This window comes from Chlorocebus sabaeus, chromosome 23 (assembly GCF_047675955.1).
Source record: "Chlorocebus sabaeus isolate Y175 chromosome 23, mChlSab1.0.hap1, whole genome shotgun sequence".
Taxonomy (NCBI): Eukaryota; Metazoa; Chordata; class Mammalia; order Primates; family Cercopithecidae; genus Chlorocebus; species Chlorocebus sabaeus.
This window is the reverse complement of record NC_132926.1, coordinates 41,502,122-41,529,427: the sequence shown is the minus strand read 5'-3', so window position 1 is coordinate 41,529,427 and position 27,306 is coordinate 41,502,122. Positions and strand designations below refer to the sequence as shown.

The window sequence follows — 27,306 nt, the reverse complement described above, 5'->3', positions numbered from 1 at the left end:
TGCTCCTTACCAGCACTTTGGTCTGGTGCCCATCATTAGGTGTCACTACTGCTTCCTGGCTGGATGCCAGGCTGCCACTGTCTACCCTGAGCCCAAGATTTGTGGCCTCACCACATCCAAGAAAGCTAGAAAGTCACCTTAGCCATTGCCTTGTCTTTGACTGTATTTACCTTGATAGGACAGGTATTTGTGAGGAAGCCAGCATTGTGCATTGCACATAAGAGGCTGAAATTGGGCCTTGCTGCACTAGCACCTAGAATGGCTAATTTCAGACAAATGACACCATGGTTCCATGGATGTAGGCAGCAGTCCCAATTATTAAAAATGGTCACAGAGACATGGCACAGAAGACGACATCTGGAGAGTCACTAAAAGCAAGACCTGGGGGTTGACTGTTGGTTTAAAATTCAGTTTCTGACGCCAGGCTCGATGACTCATGTCCACAGTCTCAGTGCTTTGGGAGGCCAAAGCAGGAGAGCCGCTTGAGGCCAGGAGTTCGTGAGCCTATAGCTATGCAGGAGGATCGAACCGAAGAGTTCAAGGCTGTGGTGAGCTATGATCACACCACTGCATTCCCAGCCTGGGTGACAGAGCAAAACCTTGATTTAAAAAAAGAAGAGGCTGGGCGCAGTGGCTCACGCCTATAATCCTAGCACTTTGGGAGGCTGAGGTGGGAAGACAGGTCAAGACTTCAAGACCAGGCTGGGCAACACAGTGAGAGTTAAGTTTCTATAAAACATACAAAAATTGGCCAGGCGCGGTGGCTCACACCTGTAGTCCCAGCACTTTGGGAGGCCGAGGCAGGCGGATCACAAGGTTAGGAGTTTGAGACCACCCTGGCCAACATGGTGAAACCCTATCTCTACTAAAGATACAAAAAATTAGCTGGGCGTGGTGGCATTCACCTGTAGTCCCATCTACTCGGTAGGCTGAGGCAGGAAAATCGCTTGAACCTGGGAGAAGGAGGTTGCACTGAGCGGAGATCGAGTCATTTGCACTCCAGCCAGGGCGAGACTCTGTCTCAAAAAAAAAAAAAAAAAAAAAAAAAAGGCGTGGTACTGCATGCCTGTAGTTTCAGCTACTCCGGAGGATCGCTTGAGCCCAGAGGTGATCGTGCCACTGCACTCCAGCCTGCGCGACAGAGCAAGACCCTGTCTCAAAGCAAAAGAAAAAAGAAAAAAATTAATTCTTGGGAACTGGGCACTGGTTGTCCAGCTCATTGAGTTTCTGTAGACAAATTGTAGGAACTGGCACAGCAAACTGGCCACAAAGATGTTAGGGGCGTGGATAGCAGCTGCTTGAGCTGCCTGCTGTCCGAGACTCCTGTATGTCATCGCGCAGCTTGGGATTTTGCGGCTTTCTGACAGCCCTGGCTGTCGCTTGACTTGATCTTGAGTTTCACCAAGCCACGAAGGACTAGCGTCCCTCTCTCCTATCCCAAGGGCATTAAGCCTGTCTGAAGTAGGAGAGTAAAAACTTACACGCAGTTCTCAACTTTACGTGTCGTGACTAGGGAGGGAATTGACGGTCACACAGTTTACCTAGGCCAAACTGGGCCACAGCCGGACAAGGAAGTAGCAGATCTCTCAAGCGCGGTTCCTTCGCTGCGCTCCACCCACACCAGCAGCGGCCAACCGACCTCTCCTGTAAGAGGGAGAACGTCCCGGCGACACTTCCGGCCCCGCCCCCTGAGGCGGAAGCAGAGTCCCAGGCTGCTCCTCCGGTGGTGAGGGTGGTTCCGAGGCTGACTGCCCTGCGGCGGCTTGGCTCGCAGTCGTCAGCATGGACCGAACTTGTGAGGAGAGGCCCGCTGAGGATGGGAGCGACGAGGACGACCCAGACTCCACAGAAGCCCCTACCCGGATCCGGGACACTCCGGAAGACATCGTGCTGGAAGCTCCGGCCAGTGGGCTGGCGTTCCATCCGGCCCGTGACCTACTGGCTGCAGGGGACGTGGACGGGGACGTGTTCGTGTGAGTGCGAGGCAGGGCCGGGGGCGCTGGGTCTGGAAGCTCCCCGGGGATGGAGCTGGGAACAGGAGAGAGGAGAGAAAGGGAGGGAGACAAATTTTGCGTGATTGATTGGGTGCGATTCATTCAGTAACATTCAGCTCTTATATCACACCAATCTGTTGAAAGAACTGGAATGTCGTGACAGAGCCCAGAGACCGTAGTAGGACAAAAAGCCCTTTAAGGCCTTGTTATTTCCCAGCGGATTATTATTTATTTACTTACCTATTCATTTTCGAGACGGAGTCTCGCCCTGTCGCCCAGGCTGAAGTGCAGTGGCGCGATCTGGGCTCACTGCAACCTCTCCCTTCCGGATTGAAGCAGTTCTCTGCCTCAGCCTCCTGAGTAGCTGGGATTACAGGCGCCCGCCACCATGCCCGGCTAATTTTTTTGTATTTGTAGTAGAGACGGGGTTTAACCATCTTGGCCAGACTGGTCTTGAACTTCTGACCTCGTGATCCACCTGCCTCGGCCACCGAGAGTGCTGGGATTACAGGCGCAAACCACTGCGCCCGGCCTCCTACCGGATTATTATTATATTGTGCCCGAAATAGGCTCAGCAGACTCCTTTAATTGATTTTTCAAACCACAAATCTTGGCTCACTCCTGTAATCCCAGCACTTTAGGAGGCCGAGGTGGGCGGGTCACCTGAGAGGCTGGAGCTCGAGACCAGCCTGTCCAACATGGTGAAACCCTGTCTCTACTAAAAATACAAAAATTAGCCGGGTGTGATGGCGCGGGCCTGTAATCCCAGCTACGCGGGAGGCTGAGGCAGGAGAACTCGGGCAGTGAAGGTTGCAGTGAGCCAAGATCGCGCCACTGCACTCCAGCTTGGAGGACAGAGTGAGACTCAAAAAGAAAACAACATAGGCCAGGTGCGGTGGCTCAAGCCTGTAATCCCAGCACTTTGGGAGGCTGAGGCGGGCTGACCATGAGGTCAAGAGATCGAGGCCAGCCTGGCCAACATGGTGAAACCCCGTCTCTACTAAACATACAAAAATCAGCTGGGTGTGGTGGCACACACCTGTAGTCCCAGCTACTTGGGAGGCTGAGGCAGGAAAATCACTTGAACGCAGGAGGCAGAGGTTGCAGTGAGCTGAGATGGCGCCACTGCAGTCCAGGCTGGTGCCAGAGACTCCATTTAAAAACAAAAAAACAAAAAAACCAAAAAGAAAACAACATAAATCTGAGCAGACACTCCCTTGATTAAAACCCTTCAATGGTCTGCTTTTAGGATTTAGTACAAACTTCTCAATCTCGCTTTCAACGCCCTGACCATCTGTGCTCATTCATCCATACCTTTTAAAAATATATCTTGGGGCAGGCGTGGTGGCTCACACCTGTAATCCCAGCACTTTGGGAGACCAGGTGGGGTATCACCTGAGGTCAGGAGTTGGAGAACAGCCTGGCCAACATGGTGAAATCTCGTCTCTACTAAAAATAGAAAAATTAGCTGGGTGTGGTGGCGGGCGCATGTAATCCCAGTTTCTCGGGAGGCTGAGGCAGGAGAATCTCCCAGCTTGAACCTGGGAGGCAGTGAGCCGAGATGGTGCCATTGCACTCCAGCGGGCAACAAGAGCAGAACTCCGTCTCAGAAAAATAAAAATAAAAAAATCTCGAAACGTCAGCCCCTTTGCACATGCTATTCTGTCCGGAAAACTCCTTTCTCCTCACTTTTACCTACTATCTTTGAGTTCCCAGGATCTCTTCCCTCTTCCTCTATCCCCAGACTAAAATTGGTTACTTATTAGATGCTGCCATGACACCAGGTGACATGGTACCTTTCCCTTAGTAATGAATGATTGGTAACCATACATCCGTTTGTGTAATTATTTGAATGCTGTCTCCTTCACTAATGTTTTTCAAATGTCTTTGACCTTGCCTCTCAGAGAAATACCTTTTACATTATATATGCTTATACAATTTCTGATTTTATTCTATTATTGTGTGCATGTACACAAAATGCTGATTGTAGCTTACCAGTCTGTTATATGACTAGAATGTGAAGAAACACTGTTCTGGAGTGTAATCTGTCGTCAGTTTTGTTCTCTATTTTATCTCCAGCCTCTAGTTTAGGGTAGGTGCTCAATACGTGTTTGACTTTGAACAAAAGATACAAGTTAGAGGCAGTGGAAAACTTGAAGATGCTGTGCTTATCAGATTTACTTAATGAACTTAAACCTCAACCCCCCCCCCCCCCCCCCCCCCCGTTAGCTGTAATGGCCTTGAGCGTGTTAACTTCTGTATTTTCATCTTTGAAGGGGAATTATACCTACCCTTGCAGAGGGGACAAATTTGCAGTACAGTGCAATTTTACAGTTCCCTTCTACTACTATCCATATTTATGGTGCCAGGCACTTGGGAGTTGCCCTATACATCTACCTTTCTTCACATTCCACACAACTTTGTTGCTTCCCTTGTCTTAAAAAAGGTTCTGGAGGAAAATTCTTGGTTCTTCCCTTCCCCACCCTCAGCCATGACTATTGTGAAGAGGTTCCCTTTCGGAGGATTAAATTCAAACTTCTACTTGGCTCACGTGGTCTCATGCCCACCCCAGCCCATCTTTCCAGATTCAGTCATGCTACTCTCCTGCTACAAGGAACCCTCCTCATTCCTTATCTCTGCTGCCTCCAGTATCTGGCCCTTGCTCTTGGCCAGGTAAACTCTACTCTTGTATGATCCAACCCACATGTCACCACCTTAGCTTTCCAGGGCTCTCTTCTCCCTTCCCAAGTATTCATTCAATCTGTGAATGTTTATTAAGCTACTTTTTCATGTTCGGCACTGGGACAGAGAAAATGAGCAGGCTCAGTTCTGCCCACCTGGAACTTACTGGCAATTAAGCATGTATTCATTCTGCCCTTTTTGAGGATCTGCTCTGAGGCAGGCACTGGGGGTATTCCGTAAACAGTACTCACCTCAAAGTTGTTTACAGGCTGGTACCTCTTCCCCACCTCCATTTTGATCCTGCCTCTTTTTTAGCACGTACTCTCAATGTACTGTAATTGTGGCTTTCTGTAGCTCCTGCAGACCTGAAGTGCAAGAGCCTGCTCTACCGTACTGATTTTTACATTTCTAACTTCTGGGGCTGGTTTTTTGTCATTGATGTAAGAAATATTTCCTTCACAGTGGTCCAGACCCAATCGTTGTCCAGGCTGGGGCTTTCAAAGATGATAAAGGGGGTTGGGTGGGATCACAAAGAAATGTTGAGCAAATATACCTTGAATTAATATATATTGAAAAAAGCAAGACCTAACATTTCAAACTCACTGAAAGTGGAAAAATGAGATGGTAAACTTTGGGCTTGGAGGTGTAGAAGCAGGAACTCCTAGGTAGGTGGGAAGGCTGCTCTGTCTAGTTGGTCTCTGCACTCAGTGCAACCCAGGATGGTTCTGGAGTCATTTACTCTCCTTCCCCTCTCCCCAGCTTTTCCTACTCTTGCCAAGAGGGAGAAACCAAGGAGCTATGGTCATCGGGTCACCATCTCAAGGCCTGCCGAGCTGTGGCCTTCTCTGAAGATGGGCAGAGTGAGTACTGGGGAAGACAACCAGCAATGTAGTGGAAGGGAGCAGTGAGCAGCACCATGACCTGGGCACCTTTTCCCCAGAGCTTGTTACTGTCTCCAAGGACAAAGCCATCCATGTTCTAGATGTGGAGCAGGGCCGACTAGAAAGACGTGTTTCCAAGGCTCATGGGTAAGGAGAGCAGCCAATTCTGTGTATGTGCATGGAGGTGAAGGGTAAGGACCAGGAGGTCCCCACTGGGACAGAGATGCTCCAAGAAGTTCTACATCTGTGTCTCTAGTGCCCCCATCAACAGTCTTCTGCTGGTGGATGAGAATGTTCTGGCCACTGGGGATGACACGGGTGGTATCCGTCTCTGGGACCAGCGGAAGGAAGGCCCCTTAATGGATATGAGGCAACATGAAGAGTACATCGCAGACATGGCTCTCGATCCAGCCAAGAAGCTGCTGCTGACAGCCAGGTACAACCTCAAATCTGCCTTGCCTCCCCTCCTCTCCCTGTGTAATGTCTTCCTCACATGGACCTTGTGTCTAAGCCTATTGCTCTACTCTCTACAGTGGGGATGGCTGCCTTGGCATCTTCAATGTTAAGAGGCGTCGGTTTGAGCTGCTCTCAGAGCCTCAGTCTGGGGATCTGACCTCTGTCACCCTTATGAAAGTATAGCTGGGTATGGTGGGATGGAGGGGTGTATGCTGGGGGCTTAGTCTAAGGCAGCTTCCACATCGTTTTCCCTATTTCCCTGCAGTGTGGGAAGAAGGTGGCCTGTGGCTCCAGTGAAGGTACCATCTACCTCTTCAACTGGAATGGCTTTGGGGCCACAAGTGACCGCTTTGCCGTGAGAGCTGAATCTATCGACTGCATGGTTCCAGTCACTGAGAGTCTGCTGTGTACTGGCTCCACCGATGGAGTCATCAGGTGAGGGAAGCCTGGACAGCCCTTAGGTCACAGGAAGGGCAGACCCAGTTAGCCAGTACTCAACACTGTTGTTTCCCTGCCCAGGGCTGTGAACATCCTACCGAACCGAGTGGTGGGCAGTGTGGGCCAGCACCCTGGGGAGCCTGTGGAGAAGCTGGCCCTTTCCCACTGTGGCCGCTTCCTGGCCAGTAGCGGCCATGACCAGCGCCTCAAGTTTTGGGACATGGCCCAGCTGCGAGCTGTGGTGGTGGATGACTACCGTCGGCGCAAAAAAAAGGGAGGACCACTGCGGGCTCTGAGCAGCAAGACTTGGAGCACTGATGACTTCTTCGCAGGACTGAGGGAAGAGGGAGAAGACTCCATGGCTCAGGAAGAAGAGGAGGAGACTGGGGATGACAGTGACTGAGGGAATGAATTGAATCTCAAGACAGGTCCTCACCAGGCAAGAGTCTTGCTTATTGAGCTGCATCCCCAGAGAAGATATTATTTTTTTAAAAGACAGGGTTTTGCTGTCATCCAGGCTGGAGTGCACTGGCTTGATCATGGCTCACTGCAGCCTCAATGTGCCCAGGCTCGGGGTGTCCTTCCACCTCAGCCTCTGGAATAGCTGGGACTACAGGTGTGCACTACCACACCAGGCTAATTTTTAAATTTTTTTGGTAGAAACAGGGGTCTGTGTTGTCCAGGCTGGTCTACAACTCCTGGACTCAAATGATCCACCTGCCTCTGCTTCCCAAAGTGCTGGGATTACAGGCATGAGCTACCACACCTGGCCAAAAAATTTTTTTGAGATAGGATCTCACTCTGTCACCCAGGCTGGAGTGCAGTGGGTTGATCATGGCTCACTGCATCCTTGACCTCCCCAGCTCAAGTGATCCACCTCAGCCTGCCTGGTAGCTGAGACTTGGCATGTGCCACCATGCTCGACTAATTTTTGTGATTTTTTTTTTGGTAGAGACTAGGAGTTTCACTATGTTGACCAAGCTGGTCTTGAACTCCTGGACTCAAGTGATCTTCCTGCCTTGGCCTCCCAAAATTCTGGGATTACAGGCATGAGCCACCGTGCCTGGCTGGATATGAATTTTTTTTTTTTTTTTTTGAGACAGGGTTTCGCTCCTGTTACCCAGGCTCGAGTGCAATGGCATGATCTCGGCTCACTGCAACCTCCGCCTCCTGGGTTTCAAGTGATTCTCCTGCCTCAGCCTCCCAAGTAGCTGGGATTACAGGTGTCCGTCACCACGCCAGACTAATTTTTGTATTTTTAGTAGAGACAGGGTTTCTCCATGCTGGCCAGGCTGGTCTCGAACTCCTGACCTCAGGTGATCCACCCATCTCAGCCTCCCAAAGTGCTGGGACTACAGGCAAAAGCCAACACGCCTGGACTGGATATATATTTATAATACCCTACAGTGCAGCACAAGAAGATGCATTCAAAGCGCTGATATGAGGAAGTACTTGCCCCGTAGCAGCTATTCACTCTTATCAGTATAAAACAAACTCTAAGCTAGGGCAAGATAGCACAGACACAAGTATATACTAACCAGGGGTTTAATATAAATACAACCAGCATAGAAAGACCCAAAACTACACAGAAACCAAAACCAGAATGCCATGTGGTGGAGCCAAAGGGCGAATTTCTGACCCCTTTGACTCAGCTGCCCCTCCCCGCAAATAAAAACCAACAAAGAAGACAAATCAGGACAATGAAGAAGATTCATGCTAAGCTGTGGCAGAGGGGGGAAGGTATGATCGGGTGGGTGTGGGACAAGGAATGGCCATGGAAGACCACAGGGTCAGCTTGGACCCTGGGCTGGGAGGGGGAGAGCAAGGCCCCTCACCACAACTTAAGCCAAACTTAAGCTGCCCCAGGTGCCGTAGGTCCCTGTCCCAGCAGGGAGGCTGATGGCCTGGGCCCATGCCCCTCCCCACCTTTGGGAGTCAGATAGTGGCCACCCAGGCCTGCTGGGCTGGGGCCTGACACAGGCTCTGCCTGCCCATTCAGGCTGCCTGTGGAGAGAGAATGGAGTCACTGTTTAACCATGGTACCTGCCTCAGCCCCAGCAGACCACAGGAGACTGGCCCCAGACTCACTGAGTGCCTGCAGCAGCCGAACAGACACAGCATCCTTGGCCACCTCATGCCCATCCTGGCCATCTAGGGTCAGCACAACCCAGATGAGGCCACTAAAAGGCACCGGATGCCCAGGAATCACCACCTGATACCAGAAGCGGTGCCAGCCAGCAGGTCCTATGCCCAAACACTTAGTGAGGAACACAGGGCTGCCCAGCTTCATTCGTTGGCACAGCAACTGCAGGGTAGCCCGAGCCCCTAGGGACCCTAACTTGTCCCTTGCCAAGGCCAACTGGCTGCCCTCTGGTTGTGGGGGCCGCAAGGAGGGACCCACAAGCTGCTGGCGGAGTCGCTGCTTCAGGTCTGGCTTGAGCCACTCCACAGCCACCTGCTCTCCACAGAGGTGTGACTGCCCTGCAGGAAAAAGGTAAAGATAAGGGCAGGTCCAAACCCTGGGCCCAAGCCTCCAGGTTGTGAGCCCTTTGGAGCTACACAGTCCTGTAATGTGTAGCCTTCGCATTTCCTGGTAGTGTGACCACAGGTAAGAAAAGACAAGCCTTCAGGCTCCATTATTTGCAAAGGGAGTATAACACAACTGCTACCTTACAAGTTTCCTTGGAGTAGTACTGGTTAATGCAGGCTTTGTCTGCCTCATAACCATCATAATGGCTAATCTTTACTGCCAAAAGTTGCTGTAAGTCAGTTAGTATGCTAAATACCATACACCCATTATGTTACTTAATTCTCACAACCGTCTGAGGAAACAAATACTATAGTAAAAGGCTCAGTTGGGTTCCCTTGAGCAAATCAATTTCTCTAACAGTTTCCTCACAGCTTGAGGGTCCTGTGCTTATTATGCGGTGTGGGTGTGGGGGAATGTTGAGGATTAAGTCAGGAGATAATGCTCGGGAACTCTTACCAATTTAGGTAAGTGGTGGTGGCAGCACCATTGGAAGTTTTAAAACTCTGAGATCAAATAGTAAAGGGTTGCAAATTCTGGCATGTTTGACTCAGATCTTGTAACTTTAACAGCTATGCTCAGTGTAAAGTGCCTGGCAGAACGCGTTTGGCCCCAACCAGCCCCCGGCCACAGCCTACCTTCCACCAGGGCCTTTTTGGCCATGGCAGCGGCCCGGTGAGAGCTGAATTTGAGCAGAGCGATCTGCCCAGGCGCCGGTCCGGGGCTGGGCAGCAGCCGCGCCTCCTGCAGGCCGGGACTCAGCGGCTGCAGCGCGAGCAGCAGCGCGCTGCGGGTCAGATTCAGCGGCAGGCCGTCAACGCTCAGCTCACACTTCTCGGTGCTGCGGCACACGAGCAGCGGGCAGGACGGCCGCAGCGGATGGTTGTGCAGCGTGGCGATGGCGGCCTGCGCGCCGCGCCGCGAGCTATAGCGGGCATAGGCGAAGCCGCGGTTCAGGCCGCTGAAGGTCATCATCAGGCGGAACTCGTAGAGGCGGCCCACGCGCTGGAACAGCGGGATAAGCTGGTGCTCGTACACGTCCTGAGGCAGCCGCCCGATGAATACCTCTGACCCAGCTGGCGGCGGGCTGCCCACCCAGCCTGTGGGAAGGGGGTATGCAAGGCCACCGTCAGGCGACGCTTTCGAATTCTGAGCCCACGGACCCAGCGCGCGGGGGTGGGAAGCGATGGGAACCAAGGTTTGTGAAATGGGCTTACACCCGTACCCTGGGTGGTTGGCATAATTAGGTGACTGCGCTAACGAAGGGGCTGGCACAGAGTAGGTACACCTTGAGATTGGCCCCCTCCCTCGACGGGGCGGGTGGACGTGGAGCCACAGTTCCTCCTTTGCTGGGGGATATAAATCCGGGTAGTTTGCAGTTCCTGACAGTGAAGGCTGGGGCAGCCCCTCCCCCAAAGGGGGTTGGTGTAGCCGGACAGGCAGAGGGGCTGGGACTACCGTACCTGGAGGTGGCCCGCCATACTTCCTCTGCCCGTTCACCTGCACCAGGCGGATGCCTGTCTCCCTGACCCACGCCTCCAGCGCCGCCTTGTTCTCTGGATTCACCCTCTCACACCACAGCTGAGAGGGAAAGGAAGGTTGGAATGGCGGATCGCCAAGTCCGCCCCCCACCTCTTCTGTGGGTACTGGGGTCCCTAAAGCCGACCCCCGCTCCGGCGCCGGCCCCCAAGTCGCCAGCCGCTTACCTCACAATCCCGCTTGGACTGCATGGCCCTCCCGCTGGCCCCCTCCTACCCTCTTTATAACTTCCTCCCCACCAGCCTCTGGAAGCTTCCCTACCCCTCCACCCCGCAAGCTCTCATTGGCTCTGAGCGCGACCCCGCCTCCCAAGGGGGTGGAGGTATCCACTGCACGTGCGCCGCCCGGGCTTCGCTCAGACCCTCAGGTGAAAGCTGCAAATTAGTGGGTGAGTACCTATGGGGACTGCCTCCCGAGGAGGAGGAGCTCCCAAGCCGCAGAGTGGACGCTGGAGACAAGAACCTCAGGGTCACAAGTTTACTGTCTTTCTCCCTTTTCCATCCCTACATTGGTCTGCCGGGGAAGGTGGGGCTAGGCATCAGTGACACGCAGGCTCTGTGGTTGAGGCATTTTATTGGACCTTTGGCAATTGGTAGGGAGGCATCTGCTCCAACTGGTGTGAGGCCCTGTAGATGAGACCATCTCAGGCTGGGTCCATTGTAGCCCAGGAGCACAGACTGGACTAAGCCCCCAGGGCCTTGTATGAAAAAGGTGTAGTATCTGGCCATTTTTGCCAGTAATAATCAATAAAATAACCATAATAAAAATTAAAGTCTCTGTTCTGACCAGTCTTCAGGTCTTCCTGCTGAAACGGAAAAGTGCAAAGCAGTTGAAGTACATATGCAGTTTGTCTTAACCTCAAATAGTACCAGTCCCACTTCCTTTCCTCTGATAGATTGCTCAGTTCAGCAGATGCAGAGGGGCTGGCCTGTTCTCCTTTTGATTTCCTCCACAAGGTCTTCTCTTCGGACATTCACCTGGCCAGGATGGGAGAAGGAGGCGGTATAAGCATCTTCTATTCCACTGCTGCCCGAGTGCCTAGTTTCCTCTAGCCTGCTAGGCATCAGTCTCAGCTGGGAGCAGGAACCTAATTAAACACCTCAGGCTAGAGTGTGCCTCTTGGGGGAGCCAACAAAACATAGGGTATATGCAGGGATGGAGATCTCACCCTACTAAGACTACAGTAACAAGTTAAGCTCTCAAGTCTTTTATGGTTGTACTAATATCAATGCCAGGCTTTTTCTCAGGTCTTGAATGGGCATGGGCCTGCCAAAATGGCATACATTCTATGTCCCTTAGCCTTCCTGCCCACTTCCCTTACCTCTTCTCTGCTAGTCACTGAACGGAGCTTGATGACCCCATCCTTGAGTTCCTGCTCGCCGACGATAGCCACCAGTGGGATGCCTGCCTCCTCACAGTACTGCAACTGGTTCAACAGCTTTGGGTTCTTCTTGTACAGCAGCTCAGCCTGCAGGGGACAAGAGCAGAAGAGGAAGGCTGGCTTCTGCTGTCCTCAGGGACAGAGGGTGTCCAAGCTGGCACCTTGTTCTTAGCTCCACTTTTGAGAAGTAATGGCAGGATCCATTACGGGTGAGCTTTTATTCAGTTTGTGCCCAGCACACCCAAGTTTGCTGCCACCCTGGGGCTTGCCTCCCATACCTTGATCCCAGCATCCCACAGTTCTGAGACAAGCTTTAGTCTTTCTTCTAGCAGCTTCTTCTGTGCAGATGCCACAAGTACCTGTGTCTCCGTGGTCCGTACTTTCTCCTCCAAAGCCTGGGGAAGGGGCAGATAAGAGTCAGAGAGCTGGGCTAACACCTTCAAGGAGCAAACAAAGCAGGCTCTAGTCAGGATTTTGAGACCAGGCCCAACTCAGCTCTACCAGGGCAGGGGCCCTGTCTTCTCATCTAGCACCTTGGGCATAAGGTAGCTTTTAGTAGATATGAGGACTGAACTAACTTGTACATAGGATGTGTCAGAATAACTAACTTAGGGTAAGAGTAAAGGTAGCTTTTTTACAGTAACTTCAAGCTTATCTCCATATAGTACTTTTTTTTTTTTTTTTTTTTTTTTTGAGACAGGGTCTCTGTCACCCAGGCTGAAGGGCAGTGGCGTGATCACTGCAGCTTTTTTTTTTTTTTTTTTTGAGACCGAGTCTCGCTCTGTCGCCCAGGCTGGAGTGCAGTGGCGCGATCCCGGCTCACTGCAAGCTCCGCCTCCCGGGTTCACGCCATTCTCCTGCCTCAGCCTCCCAAGTAGCTGGGACTACAGGCGCCCACCACCTCGCCCGGCTAGTTTTTTGTATTTTTTAGTAGAGACGGGGTTTCACCGTGTTAGCCAGGATGGTCTCAATCTCCTGACCTCATGATCCGCCCGTCTCGGCCTCCCAAAGTGCTGGGATTACAGGCTTGAGCCACCGCGCCCGGCCTTTTTTTTTTTTTTTTAATCTGTGGAGACAGGGTCTCACCATGTTGCCCAGACTGGTCCATGTAGTACCTTAAGGGTCCATCAAAGCATTCACACAGAAGTACTACTATGATCACCCTTGGCAGTTTTAGTCCCCACTTACTATCTACCCATTTATGACACTGTGCCTCTCGCACTTCAGTTACAGGGCACAGGCGTGTATATGGGTATGGGGAAAGGAGAATGCTGCTGCTGCTTCCCTTGTCTTTTTCAGGAAAACTATTTTCATAGTTCTTACAATGTAAGATGCCTACTGGAAGAATGATCTCAACTGGGAAACGGGTGGTTTCCACCCTAGAGAAAAGGCATAGACCGTGGGGAGGTTGCCAGAGCATTTCCCAGAGGATGAAATGCAACCAGCCACTTAAGACCAGCAGCAACAAAGGAAGGCTTGAGGCCACGAGAGGCTTCCTTGGTGTTACTCTAGGTGCTAGAGAGTCACGGTAGCCATGTGAGGGATCCCAGGGCCTCAGACACATGCTTCCCATTTAGAGACAATATTGCAATGTGGTTAGTGGCAAGACTTTGGAGTCAGACTGCGTGGATTCAAATTCTGACTCTACCACTTACAAGTTTCATGGCCTTAAGCAAATTATTTGATCTATAATGCTTCAGTTTTCTCATTTAGAAAATGCAATTAATAAAATTAGCTACTCTCACAGGGCTGTGGTAAGAATTATATTTTGATAATGCATGAAAAGCACCAAGCACAATGCCTGGCACAAGGCACTAAAATGTTAAGTATTCTGTATCATGAGGAAGATCTAAGTCTTGGATACAGCAGCCCACGTTTGTGACAGCCCTGAAGGAAGCAGAGACCCAGAGCAGAGGATTTAGTGGAGAAAGATGGATTAAAGATCCATAAAACTGACCTATAATGGGGTAGAAATCTGTGAAAAAGAGCAATAATCTTTTCTCCATTTCTGTGAGATGTTCCCTACCCAAAGCAGCACCACTCACTCCCTTGGAGATCAGATAGCTTAGGTGCCACCACCTGCTCTGACTATCTTCTACCCACCCCGTAGGACCTACCTCTAGTCTCTGTTCCACGATGGAGAAAATCCGCTCCACCCCAATGCTGAGCCCCACACATGGCACCTTGCGCCCTTTGGGGTCGAACATGCCCACTAGCCCATCATAGCGCCCTCCAGCAGCCACACTGCCCACACCCAGGGGCTCTTCCCCTGCCTGGGCTGGGGTCTGTAGCAGCACTGCCTCATAGATCACCCCAGTGTAGTAATCCAGCCCTCGAGCAAGGCTAAGGTCAAAGGAGATCTGTGGAGATAAGAACATGGTCAGTGCCAGATTAAGATTAAGGATCTGAAGCCCCAGAGCTCAGAAGGGATCCCATCCCCAACTTGACTCACTTTGTCATCAATGCCAAATAGAGTCAGATACTCAAAGAGCAGTTTCAGGTCTCCCAGGCCCTCCAAGGCCTGCTTGTTTTGGGATAGTTTAGGATCCTGGATCAGCTGTTCCACTAGGGATACCCCACCTGGGGAGACAGATTTGTGAGTGAGGCTGACAAGCAAACAAAAAAGGTAAGGGGGGTTGATCTTCTTGCCTGGACTCTAGTTGCCCATACATGTGTGTGTACATATACATACACACACTCACTCTCCTACATACATACACAGAAGAGTTTCAACTTTAGGACTGAGGGCAGTTGGATGGCTGCTGGGGAGGCTTGGTTCTGTTCCTCACCATGCTGCTGGACATAGTCCCCAATGCGGTCAGCCACCTCGGGTGCAAGGCCCTTCTCTCCCACCATCTCATTCTTCACCTCTTCCCAGGACACCTAGGCAGACAGACACCAGTCAGGGACCTCTGGGCAGCTTCTGCACCACAGAGCAGGTATGTACTGTCCTCAGGGAACAGTCTTGGAGCAGTAGCTGCCCATGAGCCTACATCCTGGGGCTAACCTTCCTCTGGTGGGTATAGAGGCATGCACCTCTCTCTCTCAATCTTGTTTTCCATTTCCCAAGGCAGGGTGGGATCTGGGAAAAGAAGTCAAGTACTTGGGTTGTTACCTTGTCCAGCTTGTCTACTGAGGAGCAGATGGTACGGAACTTGCTGTCAGAAACACCACAGATGGCAAACATCCCATCTAGAATACGTCGATCATTTACCTGCAAGGAATCAATGCATAGTGCGGAGGGAATCTCTTTTCTTACATGACCTGCAATAGTCATGGTCACTTGGGCTACTGGTCCCTCTGCACAAGGATCTTGTGAGAGGCCAGGCCCAACTTTGCCCTCCCAGCCTTGTCAGCACTGACCTTGACCAGGAAGTCGCCTATCTGAAGTGAACTCAGGATCTCGCACATGATCTTCAGGCACTCTGCATCAGGGATCATGGGATCAAAGTTCCCAGCAATGTCAAAATCCTGCAGGGAGAGGGTTAGCCAGAGGTCTTCAGGGATTCACCTTTCTGAAGGGGGGACTCTGGGAGCTCTGTCCTCTAGGAAGGCCTGGTTGCACTCAAGCATAGACTTTCTCTTTCATTTTCTTATCATCAGCCCAGAGGTAAACCCCAGCATCCTTGGGCTTCTCACCAGTTTTGGTTTCCTTTCTATCTACTGGGCTATTCCTTCATTTTCTACTTCATCATCTTAACTCCTCCTACTGGGTGGGGTGATTATATGGCTTTAGTGCTTAGCCATTTTCCCTATTCATCCAGAAGCCCTGGCATCAGTCTGGATGATTTGATGTATCAAAGCTAATTTCCTTATTCTCTGCTGTGATCCTATCACTGTGGTTTAAAATAAAGAGCACTGGACCAAGAGTTCTAGTCCTGACTTTGCCTTTCTTACCCCTATGATCTCTTCATCTGCAGGTATCAAGTTGACTCATATGTAAAATGGAGAGACTTTATTCTCCTCCTCCACCACAGGGACATTGTGAAATCTGCATGAAAACACCATAGAAGAGGCTAGGCGCGGTGGCTAACGCCTGTAATTCCTACACTTTGGGAGGCCGAGGCAGGCGGATCACGAGATCAGGAGTTTGAGACCAGCCTGGCCAACATGGTGAAACCCTGTCTCTACTCAAAATACGAAAAATTAACTGGGCGTGGAGGCAGGTGGCTGTAATCCCAGCTACTCAGGAGGCTGAGGCAGAATCATTTGAACCCAGGAGGCATAGGTTGCAGTGAGCCGAGACTGCACCACTGCACTCCAGCTTGGGCAAAAGAGCGAGACTCCTCAAAAAAACAAAAAAACAAACAAAAAAACCACCATAGAAACCTAAGAGCATTATCTGGGTCATCCAATTTGCTCAGGACACTGTTGAGTACTCAATAGATTCTGCTGGCTTGAGAAAGCCCCAACCCACCCATCCTGCCCCACGGTTTCCCGACACTCACACACTGGTAGAATTCCCGGTATCGGCCGCGGGTCATGGCTGGGTTATCCCGCCGATATACCTTTGCTATGTGGTAGCGTTTAATGTTGGTCAGTTTATTCATTGCCAAATACCGAGCAAAAGGAACCTGATGACAAAGAGTTAAGGAGAAAGCCCCTCCTATCACTGTCTGCAAGTTGATTATCACCACCAACAGAAGCTGGGGTCTAACCCCTCCCTATGAGGGTAAAACTGCCACCCATAAGATTAATAGCACTTACGAACATCAGAAAGCACCAGCTGTGCTACCGCATGAGGCAGCTGAAGGCTCAAAAAAGATTAAGGCACCTTTCTCTTTTGTAGTGTTGACTGGACTTTTCTGAGCATGGCAAGGGGCTGGGCAGGTTGGCCACAGACCAGAAAAAGGTCCCCATATGGGATTTCTAAGCAGATGATTCTCTGTGTAGCTTGGAGACAAGGGAAATGTGTTGCTGGTCCATTAAAGCGAATTTTGTCCACTGGACAGGGCAGGGGAGAGGTATTCTGGAGCCAGGGTATGACTGTAAAGTTGGAACTGGGCCCTGACATCAAGCTGAGGTCTCACTCAGGATTCAGAAGATTTCTAAGGGTGTGTATGCTCTGTTTAGCCAAAGTCCCACTCCTGGTTTACAGAAATAATTCCCCTAATCGCCAAAGGCCTCATATTTGATCCTAACTACCCTACCATTCTTAAACCTGAGCCAAGTGAGTGCCAATCCATCCAAAGTCTCAAGTGCCCAAGTTTAGAAAGATACAGTGAGGTCATAGCGAAGGGACAGGAGCTCCCCGCCCTGGTCCTTCAGGTCATAGATAAGCTTGGAATCTTCCCCATACTTTCCCGTCAGTGTTTCCTAGAGAAAACATAAATAAATGTGGTCATAGTAATAAATATAACAATTTAAAAGGAAATTTTAAAAACAAACATGACTGATTCCAACTTGTCTACATTTCCCTCTGCTCTTTATCCCAATTCTTAGGTGTCTGATGCAGTTAACATTGAAAGGAAACATCAATTTTGTGTTTTTTGTATTTTGATTTTGTAACAGAGCTGAAGTATTTTTTTTACATATTTTTCTCTTAAAAATCTTTTTTTCTTCAGACTCAACTTCTCAGCATGAATTTTTTTTTTTTTTTTTTTGAGATGGTGTCTCGCTCTGTTGCCAGGCTGGAGTGCAGTGGCGTGATCTCGGCTCACTGCAACCTCTGCATCCCGGGTTCAAGCGATTCTCCTGCCTCAGCCTCCTGAGTGGCTGAGACTACGGGCAGGTGCCACTATGCCCAGCTAAGTTTTGTATTTTTAGTAGAGACAAGGTTTCACTATGTTGTCCAGGATGGTCTCGATCTCTTGACCTTGTGATCTGCCCACCTCGGCATCCCAAAGTGCTGGGATTACAGGCGTGAACCACAGCGCCCGGCCTGAAGTATTTTTAAAAGATGCATAAATTCCAGTGAGAAGAAGCTCTGTACTTACTTCTTCCCTAATGTTATACTGTTAGATGTTTAGGTTATTCTAATTTTAGAAAAAAATTTTTTAGGCCAGGCATGGTGGCTCACATCTGTAATCCCAGCACTTTGGGAGGCTGAGGCGGATGGATCACCTGAGGTCAGGAGTTTGTGACCAGCCTGGCCAACATGGTGAAACCCTGTCTCTACTAAAAACACAACAATTAGCTGGGGGAGGTGATGGGCATCTGTAATCCCAGCTATTCAGAGGCTTAGGCAGGAGAATCGCTTGAACCTGGGAGGCAGAGGATGCAGTGAGCAGAGATTGCACCATTGCACTCCAGCCTGGGTGACAAGAATGAAACTCCGTCTCAAAAAAAAAAAAAAAAAATTGCCCCATAACATTTCAATATCTAATATTTAGGTATATAGCTCTTTTTTTTAAAAAAAGTGTTTTTCTTGATGATAAACTACTAGGAATGGGTTATCAGACCAACAAACATAAATGTTTTTATGATGCCTGAGATTCGAATAATGTCAAAAGTAAAAACTGAGGAATGTCTTAAGGGCATTACAGCAGTCCTTGCCCTGTGATGTCTATAATTGGTAATAGCATATTTTGCTCACCAGGTTGGCAAAGATTAAAAAGCCTGAAACTTCCCAGTACGTAGTATCAGAAACAGTCACACATTAGTGTTATGGGCTGAACTGTATCCCCCTGCCCGACCCTCCCCAATTCATTTGTTTAAGTCCTAAATCCCAGTAACCTCTGAACATGACTACATTTGGTGATAGGATCTTTAAAGAGATGATTAAGCTAACACGAGGTCTCCAAGTTGGGCTCTAATCTAATATGTTGTTGTAAGAAGATAAAATTTAGACAGGGACAGAGGAAAGACGATGTAAAGACAAAGGGAGGCTGGGCGCGGTGGCTTATGCCTGTAATTCCAACACTTTGGGAGGCTGGGGTGGGCGAATCACTTGAGGCCAGGAGTTCAAGACCAGCCTGGCCAACATGGTGAAACCCCGTCTCTACTAAAAATAGAAAAATTAGCCAGGCGTGGTGGCGCACGCGTGTAATCCCAGCTACTTAGGAGACTGAGGCAGGAGAATCGCTTGAACCTGGGAGGTGGAGGTTGCAGTGAGATAAGGTCGTGCCACTGCACTCCAGCCCAGGCAACAGAGCGAGACTCTGTCTCAATTAAAAAAAAAAAAAAAAAGACAAAAGGGAGACGATGGCCATCTACAAGCCATGAAGAGAGGCCTGGAACAGATCCTTCCTTTATGGGCCTCTGAAAGAACTAGGCCTGCCAGCATGTTATGTCAACGTCCAACCTCTGGAACTGTGAGAAAATACATTTCTCTTGTTTAGGCTACCCAGTCTATGGTACTTTGTTATGGTAGCCCTAGCAAACTAATACAATAGGTAAAAACAGTCTCATAAATATGTACAATTATATATCAATAAAAAGAGACAGGTACTACATTGATGAAGGAAACAACAGATAATTTCAGACAGGTTTATAGACTAAAGGCAATAAACCAGCTCATTGTGATAGAGGGAGAACAGCTACTCTAAAGAAGGTGGTTGGAGAAGATTACTTGAGGAGTGGCATTTTAGCTGAGCTCTGAAATTAAAATCTGGCTGGCTGGACATGGTAGCTCATGCCTGTAATGTCAGCACTTTGGGAGGCTGAGGAAGGAGGACCACTTGAGGCCAGGGGTTTGCAAGCAGCCCGGGCAACATAGCAAGACCTCTGTCTCTATTTGTATTTATGTTTTTTGAAAAAAGGAATTAAAATCTGCAGTCTCTAGTATAATCTGAAATAAATCATGCAAAGAGCTAAGGAAAGGGAGTTCAGGAAAAGGGAAGAGCAAGAACAAAGGTCCAGAGGTACAAACACACTGAGTATGTTCCAAGAGTTGGAAGAAGACCAGAGTAGCATAGTGGGCAAGAGGAAAAATAGCATTAGCATGAGATGAGGTAGGAGAGGCAGTGGCCAGATCACCTAGGGCTCTGTAAACCTGAGTAAAGAGTTTGGGTTGTACTATAAGTGCAGTGGGAATCACTGGGTTTGAAGCAGGTAGTAATGCAATCTTGGTTGGTTGGTTGGTTTTAGAGACAGGGTCTTGCTACATTGCCCAGACTGGAGTATGGTGGCTATTCACAGGCACCACCATAGCACACTATAGCCTTGAACTCCTGGGATCCAGTGATCTTTCTGCTTCAGCCTCCTGAAAAGCTGGAACTACAGGTGTGCCCAGTTGCAATCTGGTTTTTAATAGCAAAGAACTAGTAACAACCTCAGAGTCCATCAATAGGAGAGCGGTTGCATATTTATGTATGTATGGTTTGGATGAATCTAGAAAATATCCCAAGTACAAACGCCCTGCAATACAATGTAGACAGGACCCAGAACAACTACCACTCCAAAGAATGGCTCTCTTTTGGAAGCTGCTGGCCACAACCAACATAATAAAAGACAGGGCCTCTCCCTCCAAGCCATTCTTGTCCCGCTTGTTATTGGAGAAGACTGGTCTGTGTCCACAACAGGAGTGGGCCCTTTGGACCCTCACTCTCTTGTTGTCATCTTCTTTGTTATTCAAATGCCCACTCATCTACAATTGTAGTTTCTTCTTGCCCTTTCCTCACCTTTAGTTCAAATACAGGTGTATCAATGACTTCTGCACCATGGCGCTTGAAGCAACGGATGATTACGTCAAACACCTTCTCACGAACTGCCATCTGCCGGGGACTATAGTCTCTTGTGCCCTTGGAGTTGAAATCAGCCAGAGAACCAGAAATGAGGTTTGAAAACCAAGAACAATACATTTTGGAAATATAAAAGGATGACTTCAATAATGAAAAAGCAAATCCTGCTCTAAACAGATTTTCCTACAGGCCACTGAGTTTTAAAACAAGTACAAATAATTCCCTATTAATTCCCACACCATTTGCTATCTGCCTTACAAACTCCATTCCCTTTTAAGCTTGGGGTCTATTTTCTAAAATTCTTAGAACTCTTTTCTTTAAGTCATTTTCCTAAAACTCTTTCTGGGATAACAGAACATTTCCTGGCCTAATAACAAACACCAACCTGAGGCCGGGCACAGTGGCTCATGCCTGTAATTCCAGCACTTTGAGAGGCTGAGGCGGATGGATTGCCTGACGTCAGGGGTTCGAGACCAGCCTGGCCAACATGGTGAAACCCCATCTCTACTAAACAATACAGAAATTAGCCGGGTGTGACGCCTCGCCCCTTGTAGTCCCAGCTACTTGGGAGGCTGATGCACGAGAATCCTCGAACCTGGGAGGTGGAGGTGGTTGCAGTGAGCCGAGATCGTGCCATTGCACTCCAGCCTGGGCAACAGAGTGAGACTCTGTCTCAAAAAAAACAAATAGAGGTGGTGGGTGCCTGTAATCCCAGCTACTCGGGAGGCTGAAGGCAGGGAGAATTACTCGAACCTGGGAGGCGGAGGTTGCAGTGAGCTGAGATTGCGCCACTGCACTCCAGACTGAGCGATAGAGCAAGACTCCATCTCAAAACAAAAAAACAAAAAACAAAAAAAACCCCAACCAGTCGGGCATGGTGGCTCACGCCTGTAATCCCAGCACTTTGGGAGGCCGAGGTGGGCAGATCACAAGGTCAGGAGATCAAGACCATCCTGGCGAACCCTGTGAAACTTTATAACAGGTCTTTCAAATGTTGATACATTTCATTATACAATATCAGGAAGCCTTATTTATTTACATTACCTCAGATCTCATCAAGAAAGTCTTTTTTTTTTGTTTGTTTGAGATGGAGTCTCACTCTATCACCCAGGCTAGAGTGCAGTGGCGCGATCTTGGCTCACTGCAACCTCTGCCTCCCAGGTTCAAATGATTCTCCTGCCTCAGCCTCAGCCTCAGCCTCCTGAGTAGCTGGGACTACATACAGGTGTGTGCCACCACGCCCGGTTAATTTTTTGTATATTTAGTACAGATGGGGTTTCACCATGTTAGCCAGGATGGTCTCGATCTCGTGACCTCATGATCTGCTTGCCTCAGCTTCCCAAAGTGCTGGGATTATAGGCGTAAGCCACCTTGCCCAGCCTGGTTTTTTGTTTGTTTTTGACACGGAGTCTCGCTCTGTCACCCAGACTGGAGTACAGTGGCATGTTCTCGGCTCACTGCAACCTCCACCTCCCAGGTTCAAACAATTCTCCTGCCTCAGCCTCCCAGGGAGCTGGGATTACAGACATGCGCTACCATACCTGGCTAATTTCTGTATTTTTAGTAGAGACGGGGTTTCACCATGTTAGCTAGGCTGGTCTGAAACTCCCGACCTCAGTGATCTGCCCACCTTGGTCTCCCAAAGTGCTGGGATTACAGGCGTAAGCCACCACACCCAGCAGAAAACTCTTTAATTATTGGGAAGCTGTCAAGCTTATGATGGAAGATACAAGTTTTCTAAAATTCTTTTTTTTTGAGATGGAGTTTCTTGTTGCCTAGGCTGGAGTGCAATGGCGCAATCTCGGCTCATGGCAACCTCCACTTCTCAGGTTCAAGCGATTCTTGTGCCTCAGCCTCCCTAGTAGCTGGCATTACAGGCACGTGCCACCACGCCCAGCTAATTTTTAGTAGAGATGGTGTTTCTCTGTGTTGGTCAGGCTGGTCTCAAACTCCCAACCTCAGGTGATCCGCCCACCTTGGCCTCCCAGAGCACTGGGATTATAGGCATGAGTCACCACCAGCCCAAGTTTTCTAAAATTCTAACTTTCGGCCGGGCGCGGTGGCTCAAGCCTGTAATCCCAGCACTTTGGGAGGCCGAGACGGGCGGATCACGAGGTCAGGAGATCAAGACCATCCTGGCTAACACAGTGAAACCCCGTCTCTACTAAAAAATACAAAAAAATAGCCGGGTGAGGTGGCGGGCGCCTGTAGTCCCAGCTATAGGGAGGCTGAGGCAGGAGAATGGCGTGAACCCGGGAGGCGGAGCTTGCAGTGAGCTGCGATCCGGCCACTGCACTCCAGCCTGGGCCACAGCGCGAGACTCCCTCTCAAAAAAAAAAAAAAAAATTCTTTCACCTGAATACTTGAATTTTATCACTGCCTACAGGCACTGTCAGATGTCTTCCTTGAGGTGACAAGGCTCACTTTGTTCATTGTTGTAAAAATGTCTGCCAAATATTTAAGTTTGAAAAACCATAATTTATCTTTCAGTTGTTAATTCAAATAAAACAAGATGTTCTATGAAAAAAGTAGCTAGATCAGCTTGCAACTTGAACAATGGCATAAGCATTTTCCCTACCTTGGGGTGCAGAAGTGCTTTATATGTGCTTCCCATTTTGTCATAGCAAATATTTAAAAATAGGGTCCTCAAGGGTCAAGATTCAATAAAATTAGTAAGTTTTTTGGCCAGGCATGGTGGCTCACGCCTAGCACTTTGGGAGGCCAAGGTGGGCAGATTGCCTGAGTTCAAGAGTTCAAAACCAGCCTGGGCAACATGGTGAAACATGCTGTAGGTTTCTTGTGTTTTTTGTAAAATACAAGAAATTAGCTGGGTATGGTGGTACCCGCCTGTAATCCCAGATACTCAGGAGGCTGAGGCACAAGAATTGCTTGAACCCGGGAAGTGGAGGCTGCAGTGAGCCAAGATCGTGACACTGAACTCCAGCCTGGGCAACAGAGTGAGACTGTGTCTACAAAAAACCCCCAAACAAACAAACGAACAAAGTTTTACCATTTTATCAATGACACTGTTAAGTAAAACTAAATTTTATTTATTTATTTACTTACTGTGAGTGCATGGCAGTGAAGAACATACTGGCTATTAGTACAGTTTAGTGTCGCTGTCTTAATTTATGCTAAGGCACCAGCAGTTCTACTCATCAGTGCTTTTATGCCTTTGGTGCAAATGTTAACACAATAAAAAAGGCAGATAACATCTTAGAATTATTATAGAAGGGCTAGGCACAGTGGCTCACGCCTGTAATCCCAGCACTTTAGGAGGCCAAGGTGGGCAGATCACTTGAGGCCAGGAGTTCAAGACCAGCACGGCCAACACGGTGAAACCCCATCTCTACTAAAAATACAAAAAATTAGCTGGGTGCAGTGGCACATGCCTGTAGTCCCAGCTACTCGGAAGGCTGAGGCAGGACAATCACTTGAACCCAGGAGGCGGAGGTTGCAGTGAGCTAAGATCACGCCACTGCACTCCAGCCTGGGCAACACAGCAAGACTCCATCTCAAACAAAACAAATGAATTACTATAGAAATAGTTTTGACCATGAAGATCCCTTGAAAGAGTCTTGCTTCACAATACTGAGTTTTCTATTGTTAATACTAAAATGGATATTAACTCTCTAGCATAATCTTATTTTAATGCTATAATATGGAAATTTTCAAAGACACAATATAGAGAATAGTATTACAGGTCACCATTTATCCATTACCCAGCTCCAACAACCATTAACATCTGCTATTCTTATTTAAGCCCTTACATGTTTTTCTTAAATATTTTGAAATAAATCCCAGACATCATATCATTTCATCCATAAATACTTCAATATGGATCTCTAACACATAAGGACATTTAAAAAACCCCAAAGACTCTATCTTTATTATAACTAACAAAACTAACAGCAACTCCTTAATATTATCTAATGCTAAGCCATGGTCAGTTTTTCCCTGTTGCCTCGATAATATCTTTTTATGGTTGATTTATTGGAATCAACTTCAAAATGAAGTCTATGCGTTGTAATCAGCTGGTATGTCTATTTAATCTACAATAGTTTCCTTCCCTCCCCCACTTTTTTTTTATATTTTAAAAAGGTCATTTATTAACTAGGAAAATTGGTTCATTTGTCCTAAAAAAATTTTTCACATTCTAGATTTGGTAAACTATATGCTTGATGTGTCATTTAACATGTTCCTCCATCTCTGGTATTTCCTGTAAACTGATAGTTAGTCCAAAGATCTGATTAGATTCAAATTCAATTTACTTGGCAAGAGTACTTCACAGGTGGTGCTGTGTACTTCTTGTTGCATCACATCAGCAGGAACATGTCTAGTTGTCCTACTTTAGTGATGTTAAAACTCATCACTGGTGAGGACAGACTGATCCATCATAAATTCCACAGTAAGCTTTTCATCTAATAGTTTGAATAATCACTGATCATCACCACTTTGGGATTTTACACTGTCTCTTTAACCTCCGAATATGAGTTATATGTAGAAAGAAACAGCTCAATGAATTTAGGAGCCCAAAGAATTAACCTTAACACAAGGAAAACAGACATCTCCCCTCTCCTTTGGAATTCAATTTCAAATACATTTATTAAATAGAGTCATCCCTCAGTATCCGCAGGAGATTTGTTCTAGGCCCCGTGTGGATACCAAAAATCCATGGATGCTCAAGCCCTTGATATAAAAATATATGCACATCCTCCTATACACTTTAAATAGTCTCTAGAGTATTTATAATACCTTAGATAATGTAAAGGCTGTGTCAATAGTTGTTATACTATATTTTTTATTTGAAATTTTTATTGTTAGATTTTAAAAGGTTTTTTTTTTGTTTTTTTTTTGTTTTTGTTTTTTTTTTTTTTTTTTTGTAGAGATAGGGACTCACTATGTTGCTCAGGCTGGTCTCAAACTCCTGGGCTCAAATGATCCTCCCCTTGCGGCCTCTCAAAGTGCTGGGATTACAGGTGTAAGCCACCACATTCAGCCAGATTTTTTTTCTTAATTGTTTCTTTTCCCCTGAATGGTTTTGATCTCCACAGGTGGTTGAATCTGTGAATGTGGGACCTTGGGATATGGAGGGCTGACTATATCTATTTAGGCACCTAGTCTGTCTCAGGGTATATAAACCACAAAAATAACTACTTAAAGTTGGTGCAATAACAGAAATATGTATGAAGTGCCAAGAGAACCTAGATGAAAGGGTAAACAGTTCTGTTTATAGAACTTACAGAAAGTGGAACTGAACTGGAGGATGAGCTCAGAATCTCCAACCTCATTCCACTCTACTCTCCTTTACTTAGTTCTAGCCATGTAGATCATCCTCTAGTTCCTCAAAACTACCAAAGTTCTTTCCCACTTTAGGGTTTCCATACTCTACCTGGACTTATCTTTGTCACCCTTGTCCTCTGGCTATCTCCTACTCATTCACTAGATCAGTTAGTATATCACTTCCTCAGTTAGCCTTTCTCAGACTCCCCAGTTCTCCCTTATTTTTCTCAGAGCAACCTTAATGTCTTTATATCATTTTTCACAATATGTAATTACATAACCATGTGTGGTGGCCAGGTGCGGTGGCACACGTCTGTAATCCCAGCACTTTGGGAGACTGAGACGGGCGGATCACTTGAGGTCAGGAGTTCAAGACCATCCTGGCCAATATGGGGAAATCCTGTCTCTACTAAAAATATAAAAATTAGCTGGACATGGTGGTGGGCACCTGTAGTCGCAGCTACTCAGGAGGCTGAAGCAGGAGAATCACTTGAACCCAGGAGACAGCGGCTGCAGTGAGCCAATATGTGCCACTGCACTCCAGCCTGTGCAATACAGGATACTCCGTTTAAAAAAAAAAAAAAAAAAAAAAAAATCTGTGTGGGATTATTTGTTCTAAGTCTCTCTCCTTCAGTAGAATGTAAGCTCCATGAGGGGAGGCTATATTGTCCACCATGGTATATATTCAGTGCTTTGTATAGTGCTAGAGACACAGCGCTAAATACACATTTACTGAATGAACGAAGGAGTAGCAGCAGCAGGCTGACTCCCCGATCACCCAGCTGGCCTAGCTTCTGCCATCACTTTGCCATCCCAGAATGACTCAGGTAGAGTCCAGTCCAGCCCAGCGCCCAGAGCGACTGTCCTCTCCTCTGCAGTATTTCAGATCCTCCTCAATGACCTGGTTTAAGGAGGCAGACATAAGCGCCCCGTGAGTAGAGTTAGAGACTTTCACAGTCGCTCCCTACAGGAATGATATTACCTTGGGGGTTTTGAGCACAAACTTCTGTTTGCTTTCATCAGGACCCAGCTGTGCCTTCAGTTTCAGGAGTTTTCCCACCTCCTCCTCGATCTGTGGAGGGAAAGAAGGCGCTGAGCTAACCATCTGTCAGTCTCCTGCCTCCCCCGCCATTCATTCAATATTCCTCCCTCATCAGGATCTCTCTGCTCAGGCCTAGCTTTGTTTCTCTCGGGACCCACCCCGGATACCTCCCCACGCAGCCCACTCTCCTCCCTACAAGCCTGGTCGTTTCCCTCAAATCCCTATCCTATGTCCCGAACACCCTGGCTTTACGTCCTCCCAGGCTTTGCCTTGGCCCTCCCCTGCTGCCTAAGTCTTACCAGCTCGGCGCTGGCGTTCTGCTGCTTGAGGCCTCGCACGCGCTCTCCCTGAAGTTTCACCAGCTCCTCCAGCGCCGCACGCTCTGCCATCCCGGCTGTCCACTTGAACCCACTGCTGCCTAGACCAGCGACGGCGGCCCCAGCGTCAGCAAGGATGACTTCC

At 48.4% G+C, this 27,306-nt stretch overlaps 3 protein-coding genes across 3 annotated transcripts; 1 reads left to right on the top strand and 2 right to left on the bottom strand.

Annotated features, from left to right (window-relative positions):
• The first annotated feature begins 1,682 nt into the window (after positions 1-1,682).
• WDR55 (WD repeat domain 55) lies at positions 1,683-8,929 on the top strand. The gene is made up of 7 exons (XM_008014703.3): positions 1,683-1,973; positions 5,436-5,536; positions 5,617-5,704; positions 5,814-5,993; positions 6,091-6,190; positions 6,279-6,448; positions 6,533-8,929. The coding sequence occupies exons 1-7, from the start codon at positions 1,783-1,785 to the stop codon at positions 6,852-6,854; spliced, it is 1,152 nt and encodes a 383-aa protein (XP_008012894.1). The 5' UTR covers positions 1,683-1,782; the 3' UTR covers positions 6,855-8,929.
• DND1 (DND microRNA-mediated repression inhibitor 1) lies at positions 7,981-10,780 on the bottom strand. Its single transcript, XM_008014702.3, has 4 exons — positions 10,685-10,780; positions 10,442-10,559; positions 9,617-10,078; positions 7,981-8,932 (listed from the first exon to the last, which is right to left on the bottom strand). Exons 1-4 carry the CDS (start codon positions 10,706-10,708, stop codon positions 8,475-8,477), a joined length of 1,062 nt encoding a protein of 353 aa, XP_008012893.3. The 5' UTR covers positions 10,709-10,780; the 3' UTR covers positions 7,981-8,474.
• Positions 10,781-11,073: 293 nt separating this feature from the next.
• On the bottom strand, positions 11,074-27,305 carry HARS1 (histidyl-tRNA synthetase 1). The gene is made up of 13 exons (XM_008014707.3): positions 27,144-27,305; positions 26,785-26,874; positions 20,460-20,579; positions 17,119-17,214; positions 16,347-16,472; positions 15,262-15,369; positions 15,014-15,112; positions 14,688-14,781; positions 14,351-14,478; positions 14,016-14,258; positions 12,177-12,293; positions 11,839-11,985; positions 11,074-11,494 (listed from the first exon to the last, which is right to left on the bottom strand). The coding sequence occupies exons 1-13, from the start codon at positions 27,231-27,233 to the stop codon at positions 11,423-11,425; spliced, it is 1,530 nt and encodes a 509-aa protein (XP_008012898.1). The 5' UTR covers positions 27,234-27,305; the 3' UTR covers positions 11,074-11,422.
• Position 27,306: the final 1 nt, after the last annotated feature.